This window comes from Gekko japonicus, unplaced genomic scaffold, assembly GCF_001447785.1.
Source record: "Gekko japonicus isolate JY-2015 unplaced genomic scaffold, Gekko_japonicus_V1.1 scaffold385, whole genome shotgun sequence".
NCBI classification, from domain to species: Eukaryota; Metazoa; Chordata; class Lepidosauria; order Squamata; family Gekkonidae; genus Gekko; species Gekko japonicus.
Window position 1 is genome coordinate 585,455 of NW_015162489.1, and position 27,913 is coordinate 613,367.

Genomic DNA, 27,913 nt, shown 5'->3' on the forward strand with positions numbered 1-27,913 from the left:
AAACCTCACTGAAAGTGTGAAGCCACTGTTTTCTCAAAAGCAAAAGCTGCCTTTCCTCTCCAATAAAAATAACCAATAGAAATACGGGGAAAGTCCCTGCAGGCTTGAGGAATCCCAGATGAAATATTCCTTTTTACACAGTCCTTCAAGCACTGGATATTTTAACATCATGGCTTGTTTTTTTTCATGATCCCTTCTGAGGAACATTGGCAGGAAATGGCACGGTAAGGCCACGCCTGGAAATGCAGGGTGCGGGATGATTTGGAAATCTTATCCATTCACTAACACTCTCTCTCACACACAGTGGCTTCCTCTCCAGCATTCTATAAACTGTCCAGGGCCTGAGTTTGCTAATCCCCGCCTGGAAGGGAGGGGGGTGGAATTCTGTAACTCTCAAATATTCCATGTCTCCTGGAGCACATTCCAGCCAGTCCTCAATCAGGCCACGGTTTCTTTTGTTTCCTTCTCTTTTCACAACATTTACAAACATATTTTTTTAACATTCCCAGTGAGGCCCCCTGCCTAATCTGTGGGTGGCCTTTGTTTTCATGATAATAATAAGAGCTAGCCACTTTATTACAACTTTAACTTGGGGGGGGGGGAATAAAGAATCACAGGAAGAAGTCTGAAAGTTTCCCTCCTTCCTTTTTTAATGCACCCAAACCACGCTGCGGTTTTGGGCCCCCCCCCCCCCGTAGGGTTTTCCAGGCACGAGATATTCAGGGGTCGTTTGCCAGTGCCTGCTTCCCTGGTATTCTTTGGGCATCTCCCATTCAAACACTAGCCAGGACCAGCCCTGCTTAGCTTCCTAGCATGGCCTATCCAAGCAGGATTCTATAAACCCTCAAGGGCTTGAGCAGTTTACTTTCCCCCCTTGCTGCACCCTCACTTAATCAATTCCGAAGTGCTCTCAATTCTCCAGGGTTCCTGGGTATCCTCCATTCTTAGCAGGCCGAAGGGCTTCGTTCTTTGGGTCAATTTAAAAAGCCACACTATTTTCCCATACCCGGGAAGGCCCCTAATTAGAGACTCCTATCGCATACATGGACTGAAGCTTCACCTCTTCCTGTTCTCCCACTTCCTCAAAAGAGTGGAAAGAGGATAGGAGCTGTCTCTGGCGCCTATTCATGTGCTCCAAATCACACCCTGCAGTGCATGCGGCTTGGACAACATCAGAAGCCACCAAAACTAGTGCTAAGTGGAAGCAACAGAAGAGTTCCCACTTGCCATCTGCTTAACCTACGCACCATGGAGGCCTGGCACAGGACGTCCGTTCAAAGCCATTTGACATACTGGTTCATTTTTAGGGTCAACACCTCCCTGGCTTTCTATCACCACAGTTGGCAGGAAGGCTTGGCTGCTGAGACAGAATGTGTTCCAACTCCAATTTGCATATCCCACTCTTATGAAATGACATTAATATCAGCAAACTATCCGTAGCTCTCAAGACCGTGATGGTTTCCTTTGCCAAAGACATTCAGCATCCCATGAGAGGCATCAGGCCCCTAAAATCAACAGAATGTTAGGTTCGTGAGCTGACCGCTTCGGAAGCTTATACCCTTTCCAGAGTGCTTTGCAGAAGGCAAGCCAAAAGCCCAGCTGTCTGCCACAAGCCAGCTTGGATGTTTGATTTCTGCTGGCCAGCTCTCTTTCTCACTTCATCTCCTTCCCAAGGTGCAAGAGGAAAGAGCAAGACAGAGAACAAAGGACTGAATTTCTTCATCTGTAGGGGGTGCGCAATGAGTCACTCTGCTGAGTGGACAACCTGGTAGTTGACTTTCAAGTGGCTGCTCCGGGCAGTGGTGTGCCTAGTTTATTTGGTGCCCAGGGCGGATAATTTTTTAACACTCCCCTCTATTTTTTTTTGTTAAGTCACAGCTAACGTATGGCGACCCCTAACTTTTACTAACACTAGCCAAAGCACCACAAAATAGTGATTGCAAGTTTCACCAGACTGAATGTTAAGAACACAATATTTCCCAAAGAAGGTGTCCCCATCTTCCATTGTTTCCAAAGGATTAAAAGTCAAACCAGAGAATCTCTGCAGTAGAAACTGAAGGGGTGCATTTTGCGAGCTATTCAATAATAATAATACCATCCCAGCAGAACCAGTGCAATGTACAGGGTACCCAGCAGTACTAATGCAATCACAGGGTGCCCAGCAGAACCCAGTGCCATTGTGGCAATGCCAGCTCAACAGGACTGATGTCAAGCACAGAATCACAGTCTAAACAGGAGGGGGTGGGTTGGAAGCACAGCAGAACCAGTGCAATATACAGTGGCCTGTAAACCCAGTGTCATTGTAGCGATGTCAAGCACAGAATCACAGTCCAAGCGGGGGAGGGGGGGTCTTGGAAGTCCAGCAGAACCAGTGCAATGTACAGTGCCTAGCAAACCCAGTGCCTTCTGTTCTTAAATCTTAAATACATTCTGTCACCAAGCAGGATAGGGATGAGAACGTCTTGAGACCAAGAAGTGAAAACAAAGGGGGGACATGAAAAAACTAGGTGAAGAGAGGCAGAAAGGAATGAGAAAACTGTGGAAAAGAGGGAGAGAAAATAAGAGAAGGTTGTTTTATCTTGCTGCAACACCCTAACTACCGCTTTGCAAGATCTGGCTGAGCTGGGTACCAGGAAAGGAAGGCTAGACTCTTGGGAGAAAATGACCTGAAGGCTGCTTGGTTCTTGGGCTTAGCCTGGCCTTACTATAGCAGCTATCTGCATGCTGGCTTGGTTGTTGGGCTTAGCATGATTTTTTAAAGCAAGTCTGCTTCAGTCTTGGAGAAAGGGAAGTGCAGCCGATCCTAGAGTGCTTTAATGACTTCAGTAACACAGTGTAGATCCTTGTGCTTTGGTGGCAGCTGCTAGTAAACCAACATTTTTAAAAAATTGCACATCCAATCTAATCTCCAACAGTCAATCAGAAACCTTGCTGGGCAAAATTCCTACCTGGCTCCACCCATTTCCTAAAAACATTTGGCAGGTGCCAGAAAAGGTGTCAGCAAGTGCCACGGCTCCCACGGGCACCACGTTGAGGACACACACACACCTATGCTTTTGCTAGGGCAAGACACAGAAACGGGTACCAGAACGGTGTAAAGCTAGACAGAAGACTGGACTGGAAGATGGCCTTCCCTCCCCCCCCAAAAAAAAAAATGCTGGAAGAAGCAGTCAGTCATTCCTTTCCATTACAAATACTATTTAATTCTCTTTTATATGCAGGCCTTCCATTAAAAAAAACCCCATTCATTAATAATTTACACACAGTACAGCTCGTGACAAGGACGCCTCACAAGCTCACTTTAAGTCACTCCGGCTGAAGGGACTGTGTGTGTCCGTGTGTGCGTGCGTGCGTACATGCGAACACATCAATTTCCTCTGCCAGCGGGATGTGAACGGAGGTAGAGACAAGAGACCCAGGGAGAGCATGGGGGAGGAAGGCAGGCCAGCCTGGGAGACCAGGATGAAGGCTGAGGAATTAGTCCGTCGGTTCAGACGGACAAGGAGGCAACAACACGGAGGGCAGATTTCCACAGAGGTTTCTCCTATTGTTCAGACCGAGAGAAGGAATGACCAGAACACCTACACGTCCCACAAGGCTAGAGCACAGGATGTGTGGAATGAATCACAGGCATGGAAGAACTCCAGCAGGCCACAGAGTCCAAGCCCCTGCCCTGCAGAGGCCATGTGCAATCCTTCCGGTTGCAAACGTCTCAAAGGGGACGCTGGTTTCTCCGCAGTAGTGCCGGTCACATTTCATTGTCTTCAACCCATACGATCCTGGTCTGTTCCTGAAAGATGTGGGTCTTCACCACCTTTGCCAGCTCCCCTACACTACTCCAGGACTGAGAATCCACCCAGGCCCACGAACAGGGCAGGGTGTGGAGAGTCTGCTCGGCTCTTCGGCACTGCTTCAGCACCTCGGAATCACGCAGCCCTGACTTCCCTAGCAAGCTCCTGGAGAGAAGCACGGAAGAAAAATGCACCATAAGTATATTCTTCTACATTCTATGAATAATGCATAAGCAGAGATGGGCTAAGTCAAGCATGTTAGTTTAAGCATGTTGAAGTCTAATGGTCTGATCCCAAGAACTGAGGTGCTGCCAAACAGACGCTCGAGCTAGAGCGTGCACCGACCACGGCACTACTGGAATGTTACAAATTGCAGCATTACACCCATGTAGCTTCAGAAAAAATATTTTAGTTCAAGGTTTCAGCTGAAGTGCCTTAAATGCTTAACAGCTGAGGGCGGACAGTATAAAAGCCAGTTGACCTTTGGGCAAAGCCTGAGGGTCTGTGGCATACACCTCCTAATACAGTGGTTTTCAAATGCTTTCTACATCGTGCTGCCTGCAAAGGAATCCCTGTACATCTACCACGGAACCTCTGAACACCGCAAATAATTCTGGGGGCTATAGTTCATTTGTGCACAATAGGGCTGTTGGTTAACACTGTCCGCTGCTTGGAATACAAGACCGCTTCCTAGAAATCATCAAACATTCCACTGAGGGTCAAACGACATGTTCAGGTTTTAAAACAGTAGGGTCAGGCTTCCCAGACCAAATTCAGGTTCCTCGCAGTCAAACAACAGATGCACAGAATGGCTTTTAAAAGTAAAGGAGCGACAAATGGGCTTGGAACACCACACTGGGGGAAGGAAGGGCTCCTGCCTTCCTTCCTGACATATTTTCCCACATGGAAGAAGAAGAAATTGGATTTATATCCCACCCTTCACTACCCAAAGGAGTCTCAGAGTGGCTTACAATCTCCTTTCCCTTCCGCTCCCCACAACAGACACCCTGTGAGGTAGGTGGGGCCGAGAGAGCTCTCTCGAGAACTGCCCTTGAGAGAACAGCTCTGAAAGAACTTGTAACTGACCCAAGGTTACACTAGCAGCTGCATGTGGAGGAGTGGGGAATCAAACCCATTTCTCCCAGATTAGAGTCCACACTCCTAACCACTACACCAAACTGGCTCTGTACTGGAAACAGCACAGGCGGGGCTATTTCCCCATTTTTCTGCTCCAATGTGGAACAGCAAAAATGGGGAAATTATTCCCCTCAAGCGCTGTTAGGCAGCTGCAATGGTGGTCCCTATTTCCATAATCACCATGTTTCTTTGTCCAGCCTCCATAATCACAGAAATGGCTCATGAAGGCAGGTAGTTTGCATCCATGAACTGCCCATTCAAAGCGGTTTCTCCACACGATCTTCTACACAGCAAGGATTATGTGCAGAATATAAACTTCTGGCTGACATATGTGGACTGACCCATAAATAATAATATTTATCTATTTATAATGACAGCCAGGCATGGTACAAAAAGTATCTTTAAAAAAGATGAGCTCTGCTTACAGGCTAGATATCCAAGCTTATGGAAAAGAGGCACCATCAGACAACAACTCAAATTCTATCACTTGGGATTCCAAGGGTTGGAAGGTATACAACTCAACAAGCCTGCCAAAGCTAAGCAGGGTCTGTCTGTGTCTAGTCAGTGCCTGGATGGGAGCTTTATTTGTAAGCTGCCTTGGATTCCATTTTGGAAAGAAGGTTGGCTTAAGTAGCAATGAAATAATAATTACTTTGGGGGGGGGAGGTCAATGGGTTCCATCTACATTCTGACACCCTGGTTTGCAGTGGGCTTTCTTCCCCTACCACCAGCACCAAAGAGAAGCAGAGCCTCACATACAGACCCTGAAAGCAAAACCTCCCCTGTCAGCCACTGCTCCTGCCTTATTCTCACAAGGTGATTAGCTTCACCTGTCCACATAATAACTTCTGTCGATCCTGGGAAGGGGCTTTTCTTACCTGACTCCCTTGATATTCTTCGCGGTGACCTCGACATGGATAACAATGGGGTATATTTCACTTTTAATTAGATCCCTCACCATCTGGACCTCCAGCTCTAGCAGGCAATGTTTATTCTGCAAGGAAATCCAGCAGATTTACTGATTTAAATGGAAAAGAAATAACCTGTCCCTGACAAGTTACATTAAATCAAACCCTATACTGTGAAATATTATTGCTTTTCCAATAGTAATTCCATTAAAAGATGGGATTTACTACCAAACTTAAGAGGAAAACAGAATTGAAGGGCAGGGTCATCTGATATATAACTGTGTGGGAGTCCAATACGTCCAGGATAAGGAGATCCGCCAGGATACTCTGTCTTTTGGGTGTGCAATGGTAACCTCACCGCAAAGACCTACATTATTCACCCTAATTTCGACTTAGGAAAGCTCTTTCTTCATGGGAACATGAAAGGAGTGGGGAGGTGGTTTTGCACAAACACTGCACGCAATGTGCTATTTCACAACTGTAACCAAAGAACTTAATTGGGTCTCTGCAAATGCATGCAGGACAGCCACCAACGTGCCTAGTGGCCACAGTGGATAAATGGAACCTCTATGCTCAGAGGCAGTGTATCTCTGAATAACAGTTGATGGGGGGGACAGGGGGAGACTTGACAGCTGTGCCCTACCCGTACATCTTATGAGGTGCATCTAGCTGGCCACTGTGATAAACAGGATGCTAGAACAGACAAGTGCGGTCCTATAAGGTTTTTCTTCAGTTAATATACCTAGTATTCCACAGCGTTCCATTCCCTAAGCCTTCTTTCTGCAGTGCCCTTCCCTGAGCTTGCCTACTTTTTTGCAGCTATACCACAGCAGGAAATTCAGCAGTTGAAGTTTTTCACATCATATTGCTGTGAAGAAAGTCTTCACCAGCTGAATTTCTACTTGCCAGGCAGCTGCTAGAGGAACAAGAGACCTGCCACAGAAAGCTAACAATTTTTCACCCACTAGCAGTCTTCAATTTCTATTTCCCCTGATCCAGCAGAGCTTGATTAAAAGAGATCCAAGACCAGGCCCCCCTTCTGGGTTCCATTCCTCTTCATGTCACATGACAAAATCATTTCTGCTTTCCCTTCGCCCGATGAATTCATGACTTCTTCCCTCCCACTTGCCTTGTTAATCCAAGATTTGAAATCCATCAAAGAAGAGAAAGTGTGAAATCTAACAAGGATTATTAGAGAGTGCAGCCATTTCCCACTTCTGGAATTGCGGGCTGTTACACTCCATACTCCACTCTCTGGGGACCTGGAATAGCACAGATGTTCTTTTCACAAAGAGTCACCTGGGTAGCATGTAGAACTGAAGGAGGATACTTAAAGTAACACTTACTACAGCTCTGCCTCCCCGCCCCCCCCCCTCCAGCTGTGCTCCACTTTTTACCTTTCCAACAGCCTCCTGGATGGCTTGGATCCTCCCACAATCTCTCTGGCTTTGAGAAATCCCATTAGCATTATGCTTGGAGGCAGAAGAGAGGAGTTGTTCTTCAGCTAGGGTGTTTGTGAAGAGAAATTTTAAAAAACGGATCTGTAGACACGTGAAGAATACATGCCAATAAGGCTGGTTTGAATACAACAAAATCTTCCTAACGGTATTGCTCAGACACACAAACCCGATCCTACGTAGAATGAAGTCCCAATGAATTCAGCGGAACATTTCAAACATACATGGGTTTGCAGCCTAAATTATGCAATTTATAAATGTATACTCTTCTCAGGGTTTTTTGCAGTATTTGTCTTTTGGGAAAGAAGGAAAGGCAGAGGCCTGTATCCAAGCAAGCAATTCCGATGTTTTCTGCAAAGGGGACAACAATATCCACGTATCACCCCTTCTTGCTATAGCCCCTAAGACCACCCTGAAATTTAATTCCTGGGATACAGCAGATCCCTCAGGAACAGCTTACAGGGCTAACTGGGGAAGGAGAAACCACTGCCCCTCTTAAGGAAACTTAACTCTTCAGAAAGTGCTTGGTTACAGGCCAATACCTCCTGGACCTCCTTCAGTTTCTAGGACTTCAGCATTGCTGCTCGTATTATTTTTGCTAAGGGATCTACTAACAGAACACCGTTGGCTGTTCAGGGGTCCCAGCCAGTGTTCCCTCTAAGAAGAAGAAGAAGAGATTGGATTTATACCCTGCCCTTCACTACCCAAAGGTGTCTCAGAGCAGCTTACAAACTCCTTTCCCTTCCCCTCCCCACAACAGACACCCTGTGAGGTAGGTGGGGCTGAGAGAGCTCTTGACAGAAACTGCTCTTTTTCAAGAACAGCCCTTATCAGAACTATGGCTTGCCCAAGGCCAGCCAGCCAGGTGCAAGTGGAGGAGTGGGGAATCAAACCCGGTTCACCCAGATTAGAGTCCGCGCACTTAACCACTACACCAAACTGGCTAAGCTGAGTTAGTGCGAGCTAGCTCACAGTTTTTTAGCCTCCGACTCACACATTTTTGTCTTAGCCCAGGAAGAATGGCTCCAGAGCAAACTAATTTGTGCAGCAGCCAAATCACCTGCTCACAGCTTGAATGCCAGTAGCTCACAAAGTAGAATTTTTGCTCACAAGACTCCACAGTTTAGAGGGAGCATTCCAGTCATTCCCTATGAAGAAACAGCCTGTGCCTCCATTGGCTGTAACCCACAATGCATCATGACCACCTAAATTCAAGGCTGCCTGATAGGACACAAAATAGTATAAGCATATTTTTGCATTAGCAGATGATGCACTCATTACCTCTTCCTGTAACCCTGTGGGCTAGAAACATGGTTTTATTTTCCCCCCTTTACATGAATACAGATTTGCAGGATTCTTTCTGCACCAGACTGTCGATCCTGCACAACTTGAGACATCTGCTATTACCCAAAGAGGCAGTCTTCTATTTAATTGGGGGAATTAAATAGGACACAGTCTATAAACAACCCTTCAGCAAGAGAAGGGGTCTGCCTGCTAACAGTGCAGAAACACAAAATGCACAAACCCCTGTCAACAAATGCCTCTTCCCCCAAAGCAGAAGATGCTTGTTTATAAAAGAGAGAGACAGAGAGAATCATGTACGCTCCCTGTTAAAAGAGACTAATGGTGATTGATTGGAGAGAGATATGAGAGCCAGTTTCAAGGGCTGTCCTGAAACTCAAAGCCCAAGTGTGGGACACGACAAGAAGCCCTGATTCTGCTTCTGATTCCAACACTCTAAATGGCGGCAGTCAAGTCACTCAGCAAGGTTCCCAACCTCCAGGTGACACCTGGAAATCTCCCACTATGACAATTGATGGCTAGATGACCAAGATCAGTTCCCCTGGACAAAACGGCTGCTTTGCAAGGTGGGCTCTATGGCATTATACCCTGCTGAGGTCCCTTCCCCTCCCCAAACCCCACCCTCAAAAGAGCTGGCAACACTGTCACTCTCAGCCTCTTGGGTTTACCTGCTGGATACAAGTGGAAGTCCTGAAGAGAGGAAGGGAGGTCCAGCAAGTTCCTAATGAGCCGGGGTGCTAAGAAGTCAGGCGAAAACACCACAGGACGACGTGTCTGAATCTCCAGAGGGCGTACTGGACTGTACGGTTTCGCCATTCCATCTGTGTATAAAAGGCAATAAAAGACGCCTGCAGGTGAGCAAGAGAGGTGAAGGTGTAGCTGCCAGACTGAGTATGGGGGGGGGGGAGTCCCAGGCATTTAGTGACCGCATTCTCTATAGTAACAATAAGGAAAGGGAAAGATGCTCTGTGTGGCACTCCACTGGAAGCTTTATTCTAATCTCTTCTGGCTCCTTGTGCTTGGCAAATGACAGAGAGTCCTGAGATACCTTAAGGATTAACTCTAATGTACTCCATTACGAGCTTTTTTATGCAAGTCCCCCCTTCAGCACACGCACATTGCCATGTAAGTTCTCCTGCTTTTCTCGACAGCCATTCAGGTAAGGAGGGAGTATCTCGCTCTCCCTTTCTCAAGATGCCGAATTCTTTATCTGGACCCAGCTTCCAAAGTAATGTTATGAATATGCAGAAAAGCCACCGCCAGGCGTACTGAGGACCCCCCATGGGAGACAGACCTGTCATGGATTTCAAGCATTCCCTAGGAGTTCTTTATATGGAATGACAGGGGTGAGTTATGTGGAACGGCAAACACAGTTTCCTTTCCCATCGTCAGGGTGCAGCAGAGGCAGGGGCCACAATTCACCTGAGCCAGGGTCCTGCAGGAAGGCCTCCCCCAGCCCCCCCTGCGGTCTGCATTTTGCCAGGCGGAGTTGGCCCAGGGCCCGTTTTTTCAGCTGAAAGGAACAAAAAATGGGAGGGGGGAGAGAGGGAGAAGGAGAGCATGAACGAAGAATGCATCGCTCAGTGGCTCACAAAATGACAGATACATGTTTATTATGGGGAGTTAAGTAGACTCTGCCTTGGGATGCAATTCCCAAAGCAAGGAGGGACATATCAGCAATTAAACCTCCTCCTTTCTCTGTCTCTGAATTCTTTTGAGTAACACCTCAAGATAACACTGCGAGGCACTTCTTTGCATGCCCAACAAGAGAACAACATCCCTAAGGGAATGCCACACCAGCACAGGGAACAGCTGCCACTGTACTGGTGCACAGAAACCCTGGTCCAGCTCAGTCACATTCCTAGAGGGAGGGGCAAAGCAGCCATCCAGTGCTTTTATTCCCTTAATCCCACCAACTGAAAGCCAAGACAGCCAATCAGCAGTGTCAGGCAATAAGACTTTCCTGCTGCTCCATGCTTTAAACAGAGGCCAAGCAAGGCAGCCCAAGCCAGGATGGCTGAGGCTTTGTTTTTCAGATGGTACCACAGTGAACCTCTCTCTAAGCTAAGATCGGCGCTTCTGTCCTAAAGCAAGACTCATCATCTAGTCCTGAGACCAGAAACTCATCTCAATTTTTTAAACTTTCTATTTCAATTTACAAACATAAACTATATTCATTTATACTCAAAATCATATTTATGTAGAACTTGCTTAAATTTACTTTAATATTTCACTTCTAACTAAATACCTTTATTCTATCTTTTCCATCTATTTCTTATCTAATAACATTGTAGAATATGTATTACCTAAATCATTCTTCCTTTCATGCTTTGTTTTGATTTAATTTTGTTCTTGATTTTCAGGTATATAATTGGGGGGGGGGGACTTGGGCAAACTTTCAATTTTTCTTGAAATTCTGAAGTCCGTCTATTATGTATAAGAGATGTTAGTTTTGCTATTGCCGCATATTCATTCAATTTATTCCTCCGTTCCTTCAAGGACAAATCCACCAGTCTGAGCATAACTGGCCCTGACCTGGCTGGGCTGGGCCGCCCTGACCTTGCCAGATCTCGGAAGCTAAGCAGGGCTGGCCCTGGTTAGTATTTGGATGGGAGACCACCAAGGAATTCCAGGGTCACTATGTAGAGGCAACTAATGGCACACGACCTCTGCTCATCTCTTGCCTTGAAAACCCTACGGGGTCACCATAAGTTGACTGCAACTTGACAGCACTTTCTATACCACCACCATCATACATGAACACACCTCAGCACAGGAGCAGCTGCTCCACTGAAATCACACATAGGAACCACTGGCTCTCCTTCTCCAACCTGCACAACTCTCAGTCAGCTTACCTTAGTTCTAGAGCCTTTCTGCCTGGCCACTCCCTGACCTTTCTCCTGTAGCTTCAGAAGCTGGAGAGCCCTGGAAGGAGAATAGCAGTTGTCAGCACCTCACTGGCAACCTGAAGCAAAACAGAAGCAGCACAGTGTGGCAAAGTGGTCTTGAAAAGCACACTGATTGATGCATGTGGAGAATGGGATTTTTAAAAATGACTTGGCCCTTTCAGCAAGCAAAGCCCACTGCATTTTCTCCTGCTACTCATCCTCACATCTATGCAGCTGTAGAATGGTGTTATATTTCATCCTTCATTAAGAAACACAACTGCACATTGCACTTCCTCGTGCAATTCTTCTCATGCCCCGACCTGGACAGCTGAGGCAAGCCCAATCTCATCGGATTTTGGAAGCTAAACTGGGCCAACCCTGGGCAAGTAATTGGAAGGGAGACCTCCAAGGAATACCACAGCTTGGGACGCAGAGGCGGGCTATCAAGCCACCCCTCTGAAAACATCCAAACCCCAGTAGGGGTCGCCAGAAGTCGCCATGACTTCCAGACATGCAAACACGTACACACACATACACGCGCACCCACACAGACACCCATCCACCCACCCAGAAATTATTCTCATCCACACACAAATATGTCTTATACGGAGTCAGCCCATTGGTCCGTCAAGGTCACTACTGTCCACTCTGACAGGGCACAGCAGCTCTCCAGGGTCTTTCACATAAACTACCATATAGGATTGTTATAAATGCAGGTGCAAGGGACTGTAACCGGGTGATAGAAGCATGCCCTCTTGCCATCTTGCCATCCCAGTTTCATCAAGGAGAGACGGTTTAGATCTTTTGCGAACAATCTTGCTATTAAGCTGCTTAGCTTTTCACTTGAAAAAAACAAACAAACCAGGACAGGAGAGAGAAAAGGTAGAGGGTAGCCTTGTTGGGCTTGCAGCAGAACAGCCAGATTCGAAGACAGCCAGTTTTGGTGTAGTGGTTAAGAGTGGTGGACTCTAATCTGGAGAACCAGGTTCAGTTCCCCACTCTTCCACTTCAAGTCAGCTGGGTGACCTTGGGTCAGTCACAGTTTTCTCAGCCCCCAGAAATAAACCTAGCTCGCCACAAAAAGCACTGGAGTTCCAGGCTGCCAGATGATCTTCAGATCTCCTGCTTATACTATACCCACTGACATACAATTAGTTTGGCTAGATTCGAATCTAGTAGCACCTTAGAGACCAACAAGACTTTCAGGATATAAGCTATTGAGACATCTGACGAAACTGATATAAGCTTTTGAGAGTGAAAGCTCCCACCATCACATATCTGACAAAGGGAGATCATACCCCCCAAAATCTTGTTGGTCTCAAAGGTGGTACCGGACTGAAATCCCAGCTGGCCTTGCCAAGTGAAGACTGTTGGTTCAACAGACCTTGCCGGGGGCTTTCAGAATTGAGGCTGCCCACCTGCAGAAGCATAGCCCCATCCTGGGATCAGTTTCTCGATCAAACATATTATCCATTTCCACTTCATAAGTGGCACTTTATATAAGTCGCATCTCAGTTATTCCTGGGTAGGCTCTGTGGAAAAATTCTGACCAGGCCAAAAACACCCAAGGATATTTCTGGCTGAGCAATAATTTGAACCCGGGTCTCCCAAATCTCAATTCTGCCCCCCCCCCCCCCCCCCCACACACGCAAACCCCCTCTTTTCCCAACCGCCCCGCCAGCCCCTGCAGTAGCGCTGCAGTGCTTTCATCCCACTGCCCCGAACTCCCATCTCCACTGCTTCTCCCAGCCATTGTTTACCACCTGTGTTTAGTTATTTAGAAATGCGCACCCAACATTCCCTGTGGGAAAAAAATATCAAGTCAGCTAACGATTCAATAGTTGTGCAGTAAAAGCACAGCGCCAAATAAAATTCAATTAGCACTCCGAAGCCCAACTCTAAAATTAATCCAATAAAATTACATAAATATTACAAGAAGCATTTTTTTTTAAAAAAACCCTTCTTAAATAAGGCTTTGTTGTTTCTACAAAAAAACAACGCCTGCAGACTAGACCTCGACAATACTCAGTGGGCAGTTTGATAAGGGCCCTGCTGTGTCCAACTGTTTTAGTTTCTCAAATAGAAGGAACAGAGCAGGGCAGATATTAATCAGGGGGGAGGGGTGTTTCAATCCCACGCAACCAAAATCTGATCCCGTTCCAGATCCCTTCTTCTTCTACAGAATCCAGGTGCTACATTAATACTTGTTCTTAAGATATCAACATACCTCATCCCATTAACCTACTTTGCTTTTGACTTGGGGAAAAAAAAATAAACAAACCAGGACAGGAGAGAGAGAGAAGGCAGAGAGCTGCTTTCTCCTTTCTAGAAGAAAAAGGAACCGATACCCAGACGCACATCCCCTCTATCCCATTACCTGTTGTAATTAGGCACAGTGCCCCTGTCCAAGTCTCGAAGGGTGAAGGGGTCCACCCGGGCACAGTACCACTCCAGCCTCCCCTTGTGCAAGGTGTCTGTGACGTGAAGAATCTCCCGACACTTGACGCACAGCGCATGAGGATTCACGAGGTCCAGGAGGGTCAGGTTGGCGCGCACATAGAATGAGTCCCCAGGAACCTCCTTCCCAGCATCGAGCGCCTCTTTGAGAGGCTGGTATCCTGACAAATGGAAGAAGGTGTACAGTGTGTGTGGGGGGGAGGCCCCCTGGAGAGCAGGGCCAGTCGGTACAGCTATTCAACGTCTGCATAAATTAACAGTGCTCCAACTCTGCAGGCAGCTGAGGAATAAGAGCTCCAGAGGTACTGCAGAAACCATTCAAAGGCTGCATGGATCTTCCTCCCACACTAGGCAAGCAAGGGGGACTTAACAAACGACTACTGTCATACCACCACAGCTGCCACTTTCTTAGCAACACGAGGCTTGCAAACCCAAAAAGAAGCGTTTGGATTACAGCCTCTCTCCATCCACGAGAATATGCCAACACCACCCTCTCTGAAACGAAGGGGGGGGCATGCTATGACTTCCCCATTGCATGGGATTCCAAATTTCCAAAGTTATGACAGAGTCAATGAAGACTGTGATGGGCTCCTTAGGCCACTGCTTGGATAGGACCATCATCCCCTGAAGCAGAGTTAAAAGTGAAGTTTTAGGCAACGTCAGCACTACGTTTCTGTACTGCGTCTGGCACCAGTTCAAGGAAGGAAGGAAGGAAGTCCATGCAACACAAAGAGACAAGCCTTGCCTTGCCTTCCCCTGAGCTGTCAACCATGACCTGAGTTCAATGGTGACTTCTGGCTTGTACTGATCACTTTCAGACAGGTGGTTTGGGATGAGGAACTCCATCCTTTCCCTAGAAGGGATGCCAGTTTGTGGTTAAGAGCGGCGAACTCTAATCCAGGGTTTGATTCCCCACTCCTCCACATGAAGCCAGCTGGGTGACCTTGGGTCAGTCACAGTTCTCTCAGAACTCTCACAGCCCCACCCACCTCACAGGGTGTCTGTTGTGGGGAGAGGAAGGGAAGAAGATTGTAAGCCGCTCTGAGATTTCGAGTGACGGGCGGGGTATAACTCCAATCTTCTACTTCACATAACATGTTTTGCTAGCTATGGGTGGGAGGAGTAACCAACAGCCACACAAAAGCATTATACTGGAAGTCTACAGTCTATAACACAAGACTTTCTTCCTCAGTCTCTTCTCAGCCTTTAAGATTTCACTCCACAGTGTGCCCACTCTTATCTCCTGCAGCCATAAGGGCTAAACACTTTGCTTATATTTTTACTAAATTAAAGCAGAGATTCACCCAAGACGTGGAATCCTGTGTCAAATACATCAGTATTTCTACAGCAATCAGATATACAGAATACAGCCAAACGTGATGCATGGAGGATAACAGCAACATATACTTCAATATACGAAGATCGCTTATCCTGAAATGGATCATTGGTCCATCTCCCCCAATATTATTTGTTCTGATTGGCTGGGATTCTCCGGGCAGATGTCTTTTCCAACCCATCTACCCAAGATATTTTTTTTCACTGCCAAGGACTGAATCTTGGACCTCCTGAAACCGAAGCACGTGCTCCAGCACTGAGCTGCACCCCTCCCCATCATGTGGTCACAACAGCTTACCTTTCGTATCAGGCAGAAAGATGAGAGCAGATGGGTCATCCCAGTGCAACAGGCTCAGATAAGCTACCTCCCGGCTACAATTCTCCAGGGAGAACACCTGCCCATTTAGCTGCGTCCCCCTAAGCTGCCACAGAAACACACACAGAAAGGAGATGCATGGATCAGTCACCATTTGGCCCATGATATTTTCACTTCAAATTCATGCCATTTCAGGTTGATAAAGATCTACCTGTAAAGATCTCTCTATAAACAGTACTAGATGAGGCTGATCCATGTGAGCAGATTTCACTCTGACAAGAGATCTTACATAGGCTGCTGCTGGGTTCTAATGGAGGAGTGGGGGGACCCTTTAGGAGCACCCCAATCCAGGCATACCTCCTAGAGCTGCCAAAATAGGATTCGGGCCTCTGTTCAGTGGTGGAGCCTAGGAACTATGCATTGATCAATGGTAACCCCATATTTAACTGTCTGCAAGGGTTCCAACTGAGGTCAGAATCTGAGAGGGTAAGCAATTTGGTTCACAGGTGGCACTGAGAGCTGATGTAGTATAGCAGCCCAGGGTCTGAGCTACAATTCAGGAAAGCTCCTGGTTCAAACCTTGCCTCTGCTATGAACTCATTAAATAGCAAGCTCTTGAGGCAAGTACTTGAAAGGGCTGTCATAGAGAGGATGGCACAGAGTTGTTTTCTGTTGCCCCAGAAAGTTGGACCAGAACCAACGGGTTGAAATTAAATCAAAAGAGTTTTTGGCTAAACATTTGGATGAACTGCCTGACAGTTAGAGCAATTCCTCAGTGGAACAGGCTCCCTTGGGAAATAGTGGGCTCTCCTTCTTTGGCCATCTGACAGCAATGCGGATTCTGTGAATTTAGGCATATCATGAGAGGGAGGGGCAAGAAGGGTTGCATCAGTGCTTATTTCTAGTGGCCCTTTCTTACACGCCCAGGATAATGCCGATCACCACTCTGGGGTCAGGAAGCAATCTTCACCAGGCCAGTTTGGCTGGGGATCCTGGAGGCTTTTTTGTCATCTTCTGGACATGGAGCAGGGGTCACTGGGTGTGTGCATGGGGGGAAAGTAGTAGTGAATTTCCTTCACTGTGCAGGGGGTTGGACTAGATGACCCTGGAGGTCCCTTCCAACTCACTGATTCTATGATTCTATGTCTCCAGCCCTCCCCCACCCCTATCTACAATATGGGGACAATAATACTGGAACTAATTTACAGAGAGATTGAACAGATGTCTAAGACAACGTAACTGAAGAAATATAGAAAATGCTAAGCCGTGTTATTAGAATTGTTTTAATTGCATACAGTCAAACTTTTGGGACAAAAAAGGCATGACAATAAGCTCCTTCCCAAATCCCCAGCCTGCCCCAGGACACGATTCCAGTCTTTCAAGATACTCATCTTAGAAATGATAAGATTTGCAATGTATCTCTCAGCCACTAGGTGTCATTCGGTATTATATATCAGCACTCTAAGCAGGGTGAGCTCCTAGCAAACCACAGGAGACAAAATGGAGCCACCCCTTCACTTACGATTACACGGCCGTCTCCCCCTCCCACCCCACCCCATGTCTTCCTGCACAGGTGTTAATTGCAATTCCACACATTCATTCATACCTCTAGGAGCCGGTATCCCTCTCGAAGTCCTGCCCTCTCAGCTTCAGAACCTGGCCTCACCCACTGAACAAAAATCCCAGTCCTGTTTCCTCCAAGGATGGAGATATCCCCGGCGAGTCCCCTGCTTGGAGGCACTGGAGCGCTCGGCTGACCTGCACCAGGCAACTGTACCACCACAGATCTGAATAGGAACAAAAAGGAACTGCAACAACTGGAATTCTGACTCCAACATCTTTGCACAGGACGTCATTCTCTGCCTCAACTACCATATAATAAGGGTCACCGTAAGCCACAGGTGGCTGTGCTACCGCTAACTTGGTCTGAGCGACAGGACATGTGTTGCAGTTCCGACTAAACCGTCAACATTCTCATCCTGCACTGGGCCAAGCTTATGCCTTGGATAAAACTTCAAAAGGGCCACTGGACTCGAGCTTTGTTCTGCTGCTTCAGATCAATATGCAGGATAGTTCATTACGGAAGCCCCATCTAGGATGCCTGAATTCAAGGAGTTACCCCCAGAAAATACTGATGGCCAGTGCAGAGGGTTAGTGTTAGACCAGGATCTGGGAGGCCCAGGTTCAAATCCCCACCCTGCCACGGAAGTTGGCTGGGTAAAGTAGGGCCAGCTGCACATGCTCAGCCTAAGCTACCCGAGCGGGTTGTTATGAGGATCCAGGGCTCTTTTTGTAGAAAAAGCCCAGCAGGAACTCATTAGCATAATAGGCCACACTCAACAACAGGAGCTCATTAGCATATTAGGCCACACCCTAGACAGCACAGCACATTAGCACATTAGGCCACACCCCCATGTTACCAGAAGTATGGTTATCCAGCCACACCCACCTTTTGCTTGTTATTCTGTTTACCTTGTTTGTTGTCAAAACCCAGGGCTTTTTTGTAGCAGGAACTCCTTTGCATGTTAGGCCACACACCCCTAATGTAGCCAATCCTAATGAGTTTCTGCTGTTGGGCGTGGCCTATTATGCTAATGAGTTCTTGCTGGGCGTGGCCAACTTGGGAGCCAGCTGGAACTCCGTTCCTGTGCGTTCCTCCCAAAAATAGCCCTGAGGATAACCCAGGCAATGGGAGAATCAGCATTAATTCTACACTGTTAATTCAAAGGGGGGGGGGAGGCAAGCATACCCCTTCTGGGAAACCCTGGCTGGACAGAAGTGCTGGACAAGCAAATGTCTGACTTGGCCCTGGTGTGCGCACTGATGGAAGAAGAGGGCGATTTGGCAGATGAGACCGTGGTCGTAATGCTTCCTAAACAGATAGAAGGATCAAGATTATCACTACTGTAGAAAACATCTGAGGGTTTGGGGCTGCTCAGCACCCCCTTTGACCCAAAGAGTGTTTGTGAGTTTCAGACTGCAGCTCTGACAGAGACAGGACAGGAAACATGCACACCTGCGTCCCGAAAATGGTACTCCATGTGGACTATTTCCCACTCTCCCACCCTCACCCCATGATTGCACTGTTTAAGATGACACCAGTCGTGCACAATGGGAAAGCATCACCCAGGAAGACGCAGCAAGGTTTAAAGAACATCCTCGGTTCCTGAGAATTCAGCATTAAGCACAGGCAGAAACCTAAACTGGACCCCCAACGATCCCTGGACCAAAGGTTCAGAAATGCCTACATAAGAGGCCAACAGGGAAAACCTGGATTATGAGGCAAGTCTCCCCCCCCCCCCCCGGTTCCTGGACTGCAGAAGCGGGGGAGGCTTTGAACGTGTGCCAGTTCTCCCAGGGAGGTACATTGGTAGAATATGCCACAAATCTAGCCGAGTCTGAGATATACAGTGGGACATACTCTAGAGATTTACAGCCTGTCACCAACAGCCGATAACAGCCCGAAGCAAAGACATTTATCTCTTCTGGTTCCTACTCCTCTGAAGCTGAATCGAATTCACTGTCAAATAAACCCCTATATAAATTAACCACACCGGTCTGGAATGGCCTAAAAACTAAGCACACGCATGCCTGCCTGCCGTGGGTTGACCCCCTGGAGGTGCTACCTGAGCTGGCAGAAGTAGTATGGGGTAAGGGGGCCCCCTAGTGGGCATATGGTCTTGCAGCTAGTTTGGCAGAAGGAAGCCCCTCCCCAGTTCCTCCCCAGTTTATTCACACAGCATTCAAGGAACTCATAATAGATAAACCACAGCTGGCAATACCTGTTAAGTCTTCCATGCTCCCAAAGGACCCATAAGACTGACTGAGGGCACAAAAGAAACACAGAAAGGAAGATATTAATTAAAATACTCAAACCGTTCTTCAAAAAATAATTTTGTGCCCACCCTTTCTCTATACGTATCAGTACCAGATAGTCAGGGGTCAGATCTGCTCCACTTCAAAGATGGAATCACATCAGCACCATTTCCTGAACTCATCACTGCCTTGAACTTCACTACAGCAGCTTTGATTGGTCAGACTGTTCTCAGCCACCCTCTCAGTCTTCTCCTCACCGCCAGTGTTTGGCCTTCAAAAAATACTCTCTCTCATCCTGACCTGGATAGCCCAGGCAAGCCTGATCTTGTCAGATCTTGGAAACTAAGCAGGGTCAACTCTGGGAAGTACCTGGATGAGAGACCTCCTTGAAATACCAGAAGTCAGGAGGAGGGGACAGGCTTTATTCTCTCTGAATATCCTCCAGGCCCACAGTAGGGGTCAGTTACCAGAGGTCACCATGACTTCCAGGTGCACACACAGTCAGTCACCAGAGGTCGCCAAGAGTTCCAGGTACACCCTCTCACTCTGCAAGCAGCACACTTCTCATCCCCCAGCTACATTCCCGCGATTGGTACTTCCACTCCTTTCTCCCACATTCATGCACTTGTAGGCTTCTCCTTAAGACAATGCATCCTCACGACCAGTTTACAATACCCTTTCTTTGACCGGCAACCCTCCATTCCCCAGCTTGGAGTTCCCATTTGTTGTCTCTAAAGCCAATACAGAAGAAGAAGAGAAGAGATTGGATTTATACCCCGCCCTTCACTACCCAAAGGTGTCTCAGAGCGGCTTACAAACTCCTTTCCCTTCCCCTCCCCACAAGAGACACCCCGTGAGGTACACCGAAACAAAGAGTGCTTAAGCATACAACCCAACAGGTGACATCACCAACCCAAGCTTGGTAAATTCCTGGAGATTTGGGGGGCTGTGCATGGGGAGGGGAGCAAGTTCAGCCAAGGTTAATGCCATGAAGTCCCTCCTCCAAAGCTGCCGCTTCATACAGATGAACTGATCTCTGTAGCCTGGAGATCAGTTCTAATTCCAGGAGAACTCCAGGACCAGGCCCCACCTGGAACTTGGTAACTCTACGAGCAGGCTTGGGTACCTCCTTTTACAGGCCTCTCAACCAAGGATCACTGGAACCCCAACTGCAGCAAAATACCAATACATTGGCTGAAGAAACTGATTTGGGAATGAAGTCAGTACCCCAAGGCATGCTGCATGGCTCCTGAGGCACTGGACCTGAGGGACAAAATTCAGGATGCTCACAGGGAGGAATTTCACAGCAGCACAGAAGGCCTGGGAGCCCAGATATTACCTCTTGGAGTGCATCCATCCATTTTCACGTTGCCTTCGAAGTATGGAGCCAGCACAGGGTGGGAAGGGAAAGATGGAAAGGCGGTTAATTTCCTTCTCTCTGTCTGGAGTCACTTCCTGTTAAGAAGGGAAAAAAGGTTTCAAAACAGATCTTCTCATTTCACTCTCTTCATGTTCCTTCTCATACTATGATTTTTTTAAAAAAAATCTGTTGATCATATGAATTTAATCTACATTACATACAGTTTTTGAAGGTAGATGATGCATGCAGTTAGCAGAAGAGGCATTCCATTCCCTGGCATGTGTGTGAGAGAAGGGGAAATACCTCTTATATAAAGATGGCACTAGTCACTTTTTTGTTCTTTTTTTTTTTGGCAAGAACTTGCATTAAAACCCTCTAAGACTGGCTGCCTGATAAAGTCAAGGGCACCTTCTGAAATTGATCTCTGTAACATACTGAACTGCAAACATGAAAGGAGAAGTTCATGTGGATCAATTATTTATGTTAAATCACACTAACGCTATAATTTATGGTAGATTTCAAAGAGGAAAGGCAAATGCATAACAGTACCTTATGGTCCTAATCTAATTGTATTAAACCCAATTTTAAAAAGGAAAAACACAGCAACTCAACATAAAATCATGAGCTGTGAAATAAAACCAAACTATAGGAAAGCGGTATTTATTCAGTATATTCACAGCCCACCTTACATGTCCTTCTGATTTATTTATTTCCCATTGCAGAACTGCAAGTCTGCAACTGCAGAATCCTATACAGCCTGGAGTGATAAGTCCTGTCCTCCTTGAATCCACATAGAATTAATAGTTGTTGTGAGGTAATTGGGGGGCTAGAAAAAGCAACAACCATTCTTTTGCTACATGCTCTTCCTTTTCAGGCTCAGCGGGATTTCAGCTAGAAGCACAGAGTTAAATGAGCAGCTTGCTTGCTTATTTCTACCCAAAAGATACAGCCGCAGATACTTAAAATATAAGCTAGAAATATAGTCTTCCATGCAAGAATTCAGTTGTCAGCAACTCGCCTGACAGCCAAGCCAATTCAGAGCAAAATAGGGGGCAAGGAGCCAAGCCCCACTGCCCTTCTGCTCTTTATTCTGCTGCCGTCACCAGCACATTCACAGCCAACTGAAAAGCTCCAGACCACCACACTGGCTGTTCGGGGAAGGGGAAACTCCAAGAAGCCCATTGGATTGCAATCAAATTCGTTTCTGGAAAACTTCCCTCCATCTGAGAGCCAGCTGTGAGGAGAACATTGGCTGCAGCTATTTGGGCTCCTTTTAGAAAAGCATGGAAAAGAATGGGAGGCCAATGGACAGTTGGGCTGTTGGCCCAACATTCTGCGATGAGGCTAAATTTTGCAAATGTAACGTATATGCTTCACTCTACTTGCCACTGACCCACCTAAAGGATTGAAATGGGGTGGGGTGGGGGTCTGGATACAAAGAATGTGTGTGTCCTAAGAAATGGATGAACCCCACAACTCCGATTTCCATTCCTTCTAACTTCAAATTTTCCCAAGATTTTCGCCCAAACCATAAAGGCTTTATGTTACAAAGGTCCTACCTGAGTTTACATCTTGCATGATTTTAAAACAAGCCAGCTCACAGGATGCATAGGATCATACGCACAGTGAAGAGTAGTCTCCATCATCTCACATGCCAGCCCCACCCCCAGGATCAGCACGCACCCACTTGGTTGCATCGCATGCAGGTGGAGTGAAATCCAATGCATGCAAGCTCTGCAGATACGGTGGAAACCCTAGATTAAATGTAGACGTTTCAGTTGCATGGAAGAAAAACTAAGGAAATGCAATTTGGCCAAGTCTGTCCTTATTTTTTTAATTGATTACATTTATACCCCGCCCTGCCAGCCCTAATGCCACCAGGATGTGGGGAGTAAAGAACTCTGTCCTCTCACTTCCTGCTCTTCACTACAAAGAGGGACGGCTTATTGTACTGACTGAATTAAACGCTACAGATACTCTGGCAACAATTTTTATTTGATACATGGGGGATTTTCCTTATTTATACCCCACTTCCAAGAATACAGGGCGGCTAACAGAACTTTAATTATATATAAGAATCTGTGTCATAAAAGGGTCATAAAATGCACAGTACATAAATGGGCCCAGCAGGAGATATGAGAAGTTTTTTTTTTAAGTTGAACTCAGAACTTGCTCAGAGCACTTCGGATACTCTATTTCAGGGGTCTTCCCATCAATCTGTAAGAAGTGTTAATGCCATGATTCTCCTATTTCAGGGGAAGGGCATGCCTAAAACCACACCAATGAACTGATGGCTGAGGTGACATTTGAATCTGGGCCTTCCTGTGTCGCAGGTCACACTCACGCAGCCTGGACCTATGCCTGGACCTATGCAAGTTTACTCAGAAGGAAATTCCACTGATCTTAGTGGGGCTTGTTCCCAAGCAGGTATGCACAGGTTTGCAGCTCCAGCTCTCTACAGACTAGATTTTGGTTGCTTGTTTTGCAGCCACAGCTGGGCAGGTCTCTACACTTCCTAAGTAACAGCAAAAACCACAGCAAGATATTTACTTGTCCACTGGGGGAACAGAAAAGAAAAGAATAAGCTATTTTTCCAATAAGAAAGAATAACTAGATGAGTTGGAGGGGGAGGTCACATTTTCATCATAACATGGGTCACAAAGGGTTGTCATATTTTGCTCTTGCTGAAACAAAAACAAACCCAGAGCCTTGTCTTCTGCCCTCACTTCTTAACTCTTGGGGAGGGTTTCCAGCTCATGGTGACCCTAGACAAAACCTCTAGTCATCCCAGGGTGCATTTCCCCCCACACTTCGGAAGAAAAAGAAAATAGGGCCGGGAAAACCTGCCAACTCCCACTGATACTGGCAGGTTTGCCCAGTTCCTTCTAGGTAGCTGGGACACACAAACGCAAAACAGCATTCAGGGTCACTAAAGCCTCACCGCTTTCTGGTTTATGTAGTCCTCAGATAAGACAACATCCAGGACATCAGATGTATCTACAACTCCGTCCTCTAGGATGGAAGGCTTCTCAACAATGCTCCAGGTGCTGCTTAGGATGGAACAGAGTGAATGGGAGGAGGAACACATCTAGGGGAGGGAAAAAATAAAAAGATGCCTCAGTATGCTAGATGATTCCTATTTGATGAGGCTTTCCTTTACCTGGAAGCCACACCTTTCAAGACAGAAGCCCGTTGTGGACAGAAATGTGCATCCATCATGGATAATCCTGCTCCCGTCACCCAAGATTCCAGCTGGATTAGACCAGTGGTCCATGTAGTCCAGCATCCTGTCTCACACAGTGGCCAACCAGTTCCTCTGGAGGTCCAACAACACAGTATAGAGGCCGAGCCCTTCCCTTGATGTTGCCTCCTGAGTGGTAGTCAGAGGTTTACTGCCTCTGAATATGGAGACTCCCTTTAGTCACCACGGTTAGTAGCCACTGATAGTCTATGGCTATGACCGTCACTACATCCTCTGACGGCAAGTGCCATATTTTAACCACTCTTCATGTAAAGAAATATGCCTTTTTGTCTGTCCTGAATCTACTGCCCAACAGCTTCACTGGATGCCCTACTATTTTGGGAGAGGGAAAAAAAGTTCCCTTGTCAACCCCCTCCACCCCGTGCATCATTTTATAAACCTCTGTCATGTCCCCCACTTAGTTGTCTCTTATCTAAACTGAAAAGCCCCAGACTCTTCAGCCTTTCCTCACAAGGAAGGTGCTCCAACCCCCTCATCATCCTGCTTGGCCTCTTCTGTACTTTTCCCAGCTCTGCAATGTCCTTTTTGAGATACGGTGACCAGAACTGCACACAGGATTCCAAATGAGGCTATACCATAGATCTATACAAGGGACATTATAATACTGACCATTTTTTCCACAGTCCCTTTCCTAATAATCCCCAACAAAGAGCTTGACTTTTTCAACCACTGCAACAAACTGGGTTAACACTTTCATTGAGCTATCTGCTACAATACCACAATCTTTTCCCCTCTCAGCCTCAGCAAGTTCAGACTCCATTAGCCTATACCTGAAGTTGGGATTTTTTTGTTCCATGCCACCACCTTTGACTCCCTTAAGCTATTGTCGGTCTCCAGCTATGCTTGTTCCGCTGCAGTAAAACAAAAACCTGCTGCCGTTCCCTCTTATTACCCCAATTTCAATCCAAGAAGTCCCAGCCTGTCTTCCTCTCCCTCCCTCTGAAAGAGCCACCCTTCCTTTGTACAAGAACCTCCCACTGTTAAACTCACCTTCTTGCCCAAGGCCCTGGTGCAATGGCATCGCTGCAGCTGGGCCTCTAGTGTGTTGATCTTGCCTTCTGCCTGGGTCAGTTTGCTCAGCAACTCATCCCTCTCCTCTTCCAAGGCCCGGACACGTTTGCGGTACTGGTCCTTCTCAACAAGGCTTTGGGAGTACTGCACCTGAATGCCATCTCGGCTCTGGATTGCCTAAACGAAACACCATGCTAAAGCGGAGGAGGTAGTGGGGAATATCCTTGGGTCAGGTGGGATTACGGACAGAACACTGGTGCGTGCAAGGTTTTTTTTTTTTTTAAATCCTAAATTCTGCATTCTGAATTATGCAAATTAAACAACTTTGCATACTTTTTTCCCTTGCAGAATTGTCTCTGCTTTTGGAGCAGGGGACAGAGGCTACTGAAAGTAATACAGCCTACACTTAACTACTGGCAGTCTTCTTCAGACCATTTAGGGGAAGACGGAAGCCATTTATAGAGAAGGAACAGGCTTCAGTATATGCCAAGCAGGTCACACTAAAAGGGGGGGGGGGCACTAGAAGGTGCCAGCCAGAAAACCAAAGTTGATGCACAGAGATACATGGGAAGAAATTAAGAGTTGCCAACAGGACCAAAGAAAAATGTCCTGCCCCTTTAATAGAGACAATGGCTGCGGTCACCCACACTAAATAATCCACTTTCAGTGCACTTTCAGATTGGATTTTGCCAGTTCACAAAATAGTAAAATCCAGTTAAAAAGTGCACTGAAAGTGGATTGAAAGTGGATTATTTAGTGTGGGTGACCACAGCCAATGTGTGCGGAAATGGGCAGCTGAAACTTTTTAGACACGGAGGTAAATAACATTAGCTGGTAAACAACATCTCATTAAGCTTCTGTTAAAGAGACAGGACCCCCCCCCCCCCGGCAGTTAGAGAAATGGTCCTTCAGATGCATCACCTGGCATACTGTGGGATGGAGCAATAAGGGACTGGCCAGTACGACAATGTAAAGACCTGACCTTTCCTACTGCATGATTCAGCCATCTAGCTGGGACTCAAATTCCAGGGGAAAGAATGGGCCCCTGAAAGAGGTAACTCACCTGATCTCTTTCCTTCTCAATCTCCTCCAACTGAGACAGCACAGTATTCATTCTGTGCTTGTACAGGTCACAGTTCTTCTGCAGAGTCTGGTACTTCAGCTGGAGGATCTCCGCCTCCTGCAGGTACTGAGAATGGAGAAACACAGAGGCTTACATTTCCTAGAGACATATTTAGGGCTTAAATTAATTCAACACTCAGCTCTGCAACTTATTTTTGGTGCCAGAGCCAGACCTGGGATACATCAAGAAATAAAGAAGGCACAGATCTTCCCCACCCCTCCCTCCAGCATTTTGTATGCTGCCACTAAGTCTGTTAATTGTTTGTGACTGACTGTCTTTCCTAAGATGGTTGCTTTACTCATTAAAATGGGGGGGGGGTTAGTTTGCTAGCCACCTTGCTGTGAAAAGACAGGGTGTAAATGTTCTAAATAAAGGAACTACGAACACAGAAGGGAGTTGCCAACTCCTTTCATGCTGCGCCACAAGGAACGCTGCTTGTGGGGTGGAAGGCATCTTACCTTATCTCTCAACTCCTCTGCCCAATGCAGCTCATTCTGCACAGAGTCTAGTTTCTGGCAAAGTTCCTGGCGGTCAGCTTGCGCTTCCTTCCAGTCATGCTCCAGAATATCTAGAAGGATCCGCTCAGAGCTCGGCAGCTGGCCTTCACCTGCCATCTGAAAAACAAGACTGTGGACTCACTTCTCTGCCCAGATGACTGAACAAGGTGGAGCATAATAAATGAACTTGAGGGAGCGCGCAGTCAGAGAGCAGTAAATTCTGTTTCAGGGTGACCATTACCAACATTCCCAGCAGGGGCACCAAAGTAAAAACCGTTACCTATACGTTTTTCTCCTGTACAGCTCTCCACAAGAAAGTAAAGGCAGACCTGCACTAGCTTTTCTACTGCTTTAGATGTCACAGTGTCCCCAAAAGGATCCTAGGAACTGTAGCTTCGTGAAACCGCTGGATATTCATTGCAAGCCCTACAGTTCCCGGGAGAGAAGGAACAACTTGTTCAAGCAGCTGAAGTCTTCCGTACTGATATGCCCTCGTCCAGGGGTTCCCAACCTGTTTTGAGCCTGTGGGCACCTTTAGGATTCTGACACAGGGTGGCGGGTGCAACCACAAAACGGCTGCCACAGGAGGCAGAGCCAACCACAAAGTGGCTGCTGTGGGAAGTAAAGCAAAACCACGAAATGTCAGGGAGTGAGGTTATGGAAAACTCTGATTTCGGGCTGAAGTTCTGCTTAACAAGGCACATTGTTAAATGACCATACTATTTAAAAATATTGTCTCGCTTACACACAGCTTGTCTCCAGTCACACGGTGAGGATCCTTATGCGGTGGTGGCAGGTGCTGCCAAATGACTAACCACAGACAAGGAAACACACTGACCAGAGCTGACAAAAATACAGATGTCCAAAATGAGGGCGCTGAGAGATGAAAAGCATGAACTGAAGACACAAGCTGTTACATATTAACGCTGTAGAGTCAAAATGTCATAACCAGGCAATGCTTTATGGTTCATTAGAAACATGGAGGAAGAAGCTTCCTCTTTCGCCACAAAAAATGGTTCATTAAGAATATGGAGCGACGGGCTTCTTGAGAAAAAAACCTTACTTCCTCATGATTTAGGGGATCAGTTTTTAAACCACTCCCAGTTAAAATTATATGGGTTAACAGCAATGTCAACAGGTTGTGGAGCATATGATCAACTTAGGTAACTGACTGTATCCAGACCTGTCTTTATTAATCTTTTTTCTTTAAAAACTGACGACTATTTTTCATATTACCAGAAAAAATATGGGGG

The 27,913-nt window shown here is 46.8% G+C and overlaps 1 protein-coding gene across 1 annotated transcript in view; it reads right to left on the reverse strand.

The window, feature by feature from the left end:
- Positions 1-3,223: 3,223 nt before the first annotated feature.
- The window catches only part of CARD10 (caspase recruitment domain family member 10), a 60,523-nt gene continuing 35,833 nt past the window's right edge, over positions 3,224-27,913 (reverse strand). Inside the window, exons 6-21 of the mRNA XM_015405981.1 lie at positions 26,622-26,777; positions 26,104-26,229; positions 25,020-25,217; positions 23,709-23,855; positions 20,747-20,862; positions 19,374-19,414; positions 18,343-18,463; positions 17,198-17,378; positions 15,574-15,697; positions 13,861-14,101; positions 11,451-11,520; positions 10,018-10,108; positions 9,264-9,416; positions 7,234-7,340; positions 5,807-5,922; positions 3,224-3,956 (exon numbers count right to left, since the gene is read on the reverse strand). Of these exons, the coding sequence (XP_015261467.1) occupies positions 3,749-3,956; positions 5,807-5,922; positions 7,234-7,340; positions 9,264-9,416; positions 10,018-10,108; positions 11,451-11,520; positions 13,861-14,101; positions 15,574-15,697; positions 17,198-17,378; positions 18,343-18,463; positions 19,374-19,414; positions 20,747-20,862; positions 23,709-23,855; positions 25,020-25,217; positions 26,104-26,229; positions 26,622-26,777 (2,196 nt within the window). The 3' untranslated portion in view covers positions 3,224-3,748. The remainder of the gene's footprint in view (positions 3,957-5,806; positions 5,923-7,233; positions 7,341-9,263; positions 9,417-10,017; positions 10,109-11,450; positions 11,521-13,860; positions 14,102-15,573; positions 15,698-17,197; positions 17,379-18,342; positions 18,464-19,373; positions 19,415-20,746; positions 20,863-23,708; positions 23,856-25,019; positions 25,218-26,103; positions 26,230-26,621; positions 26,778-27,913) is intronic.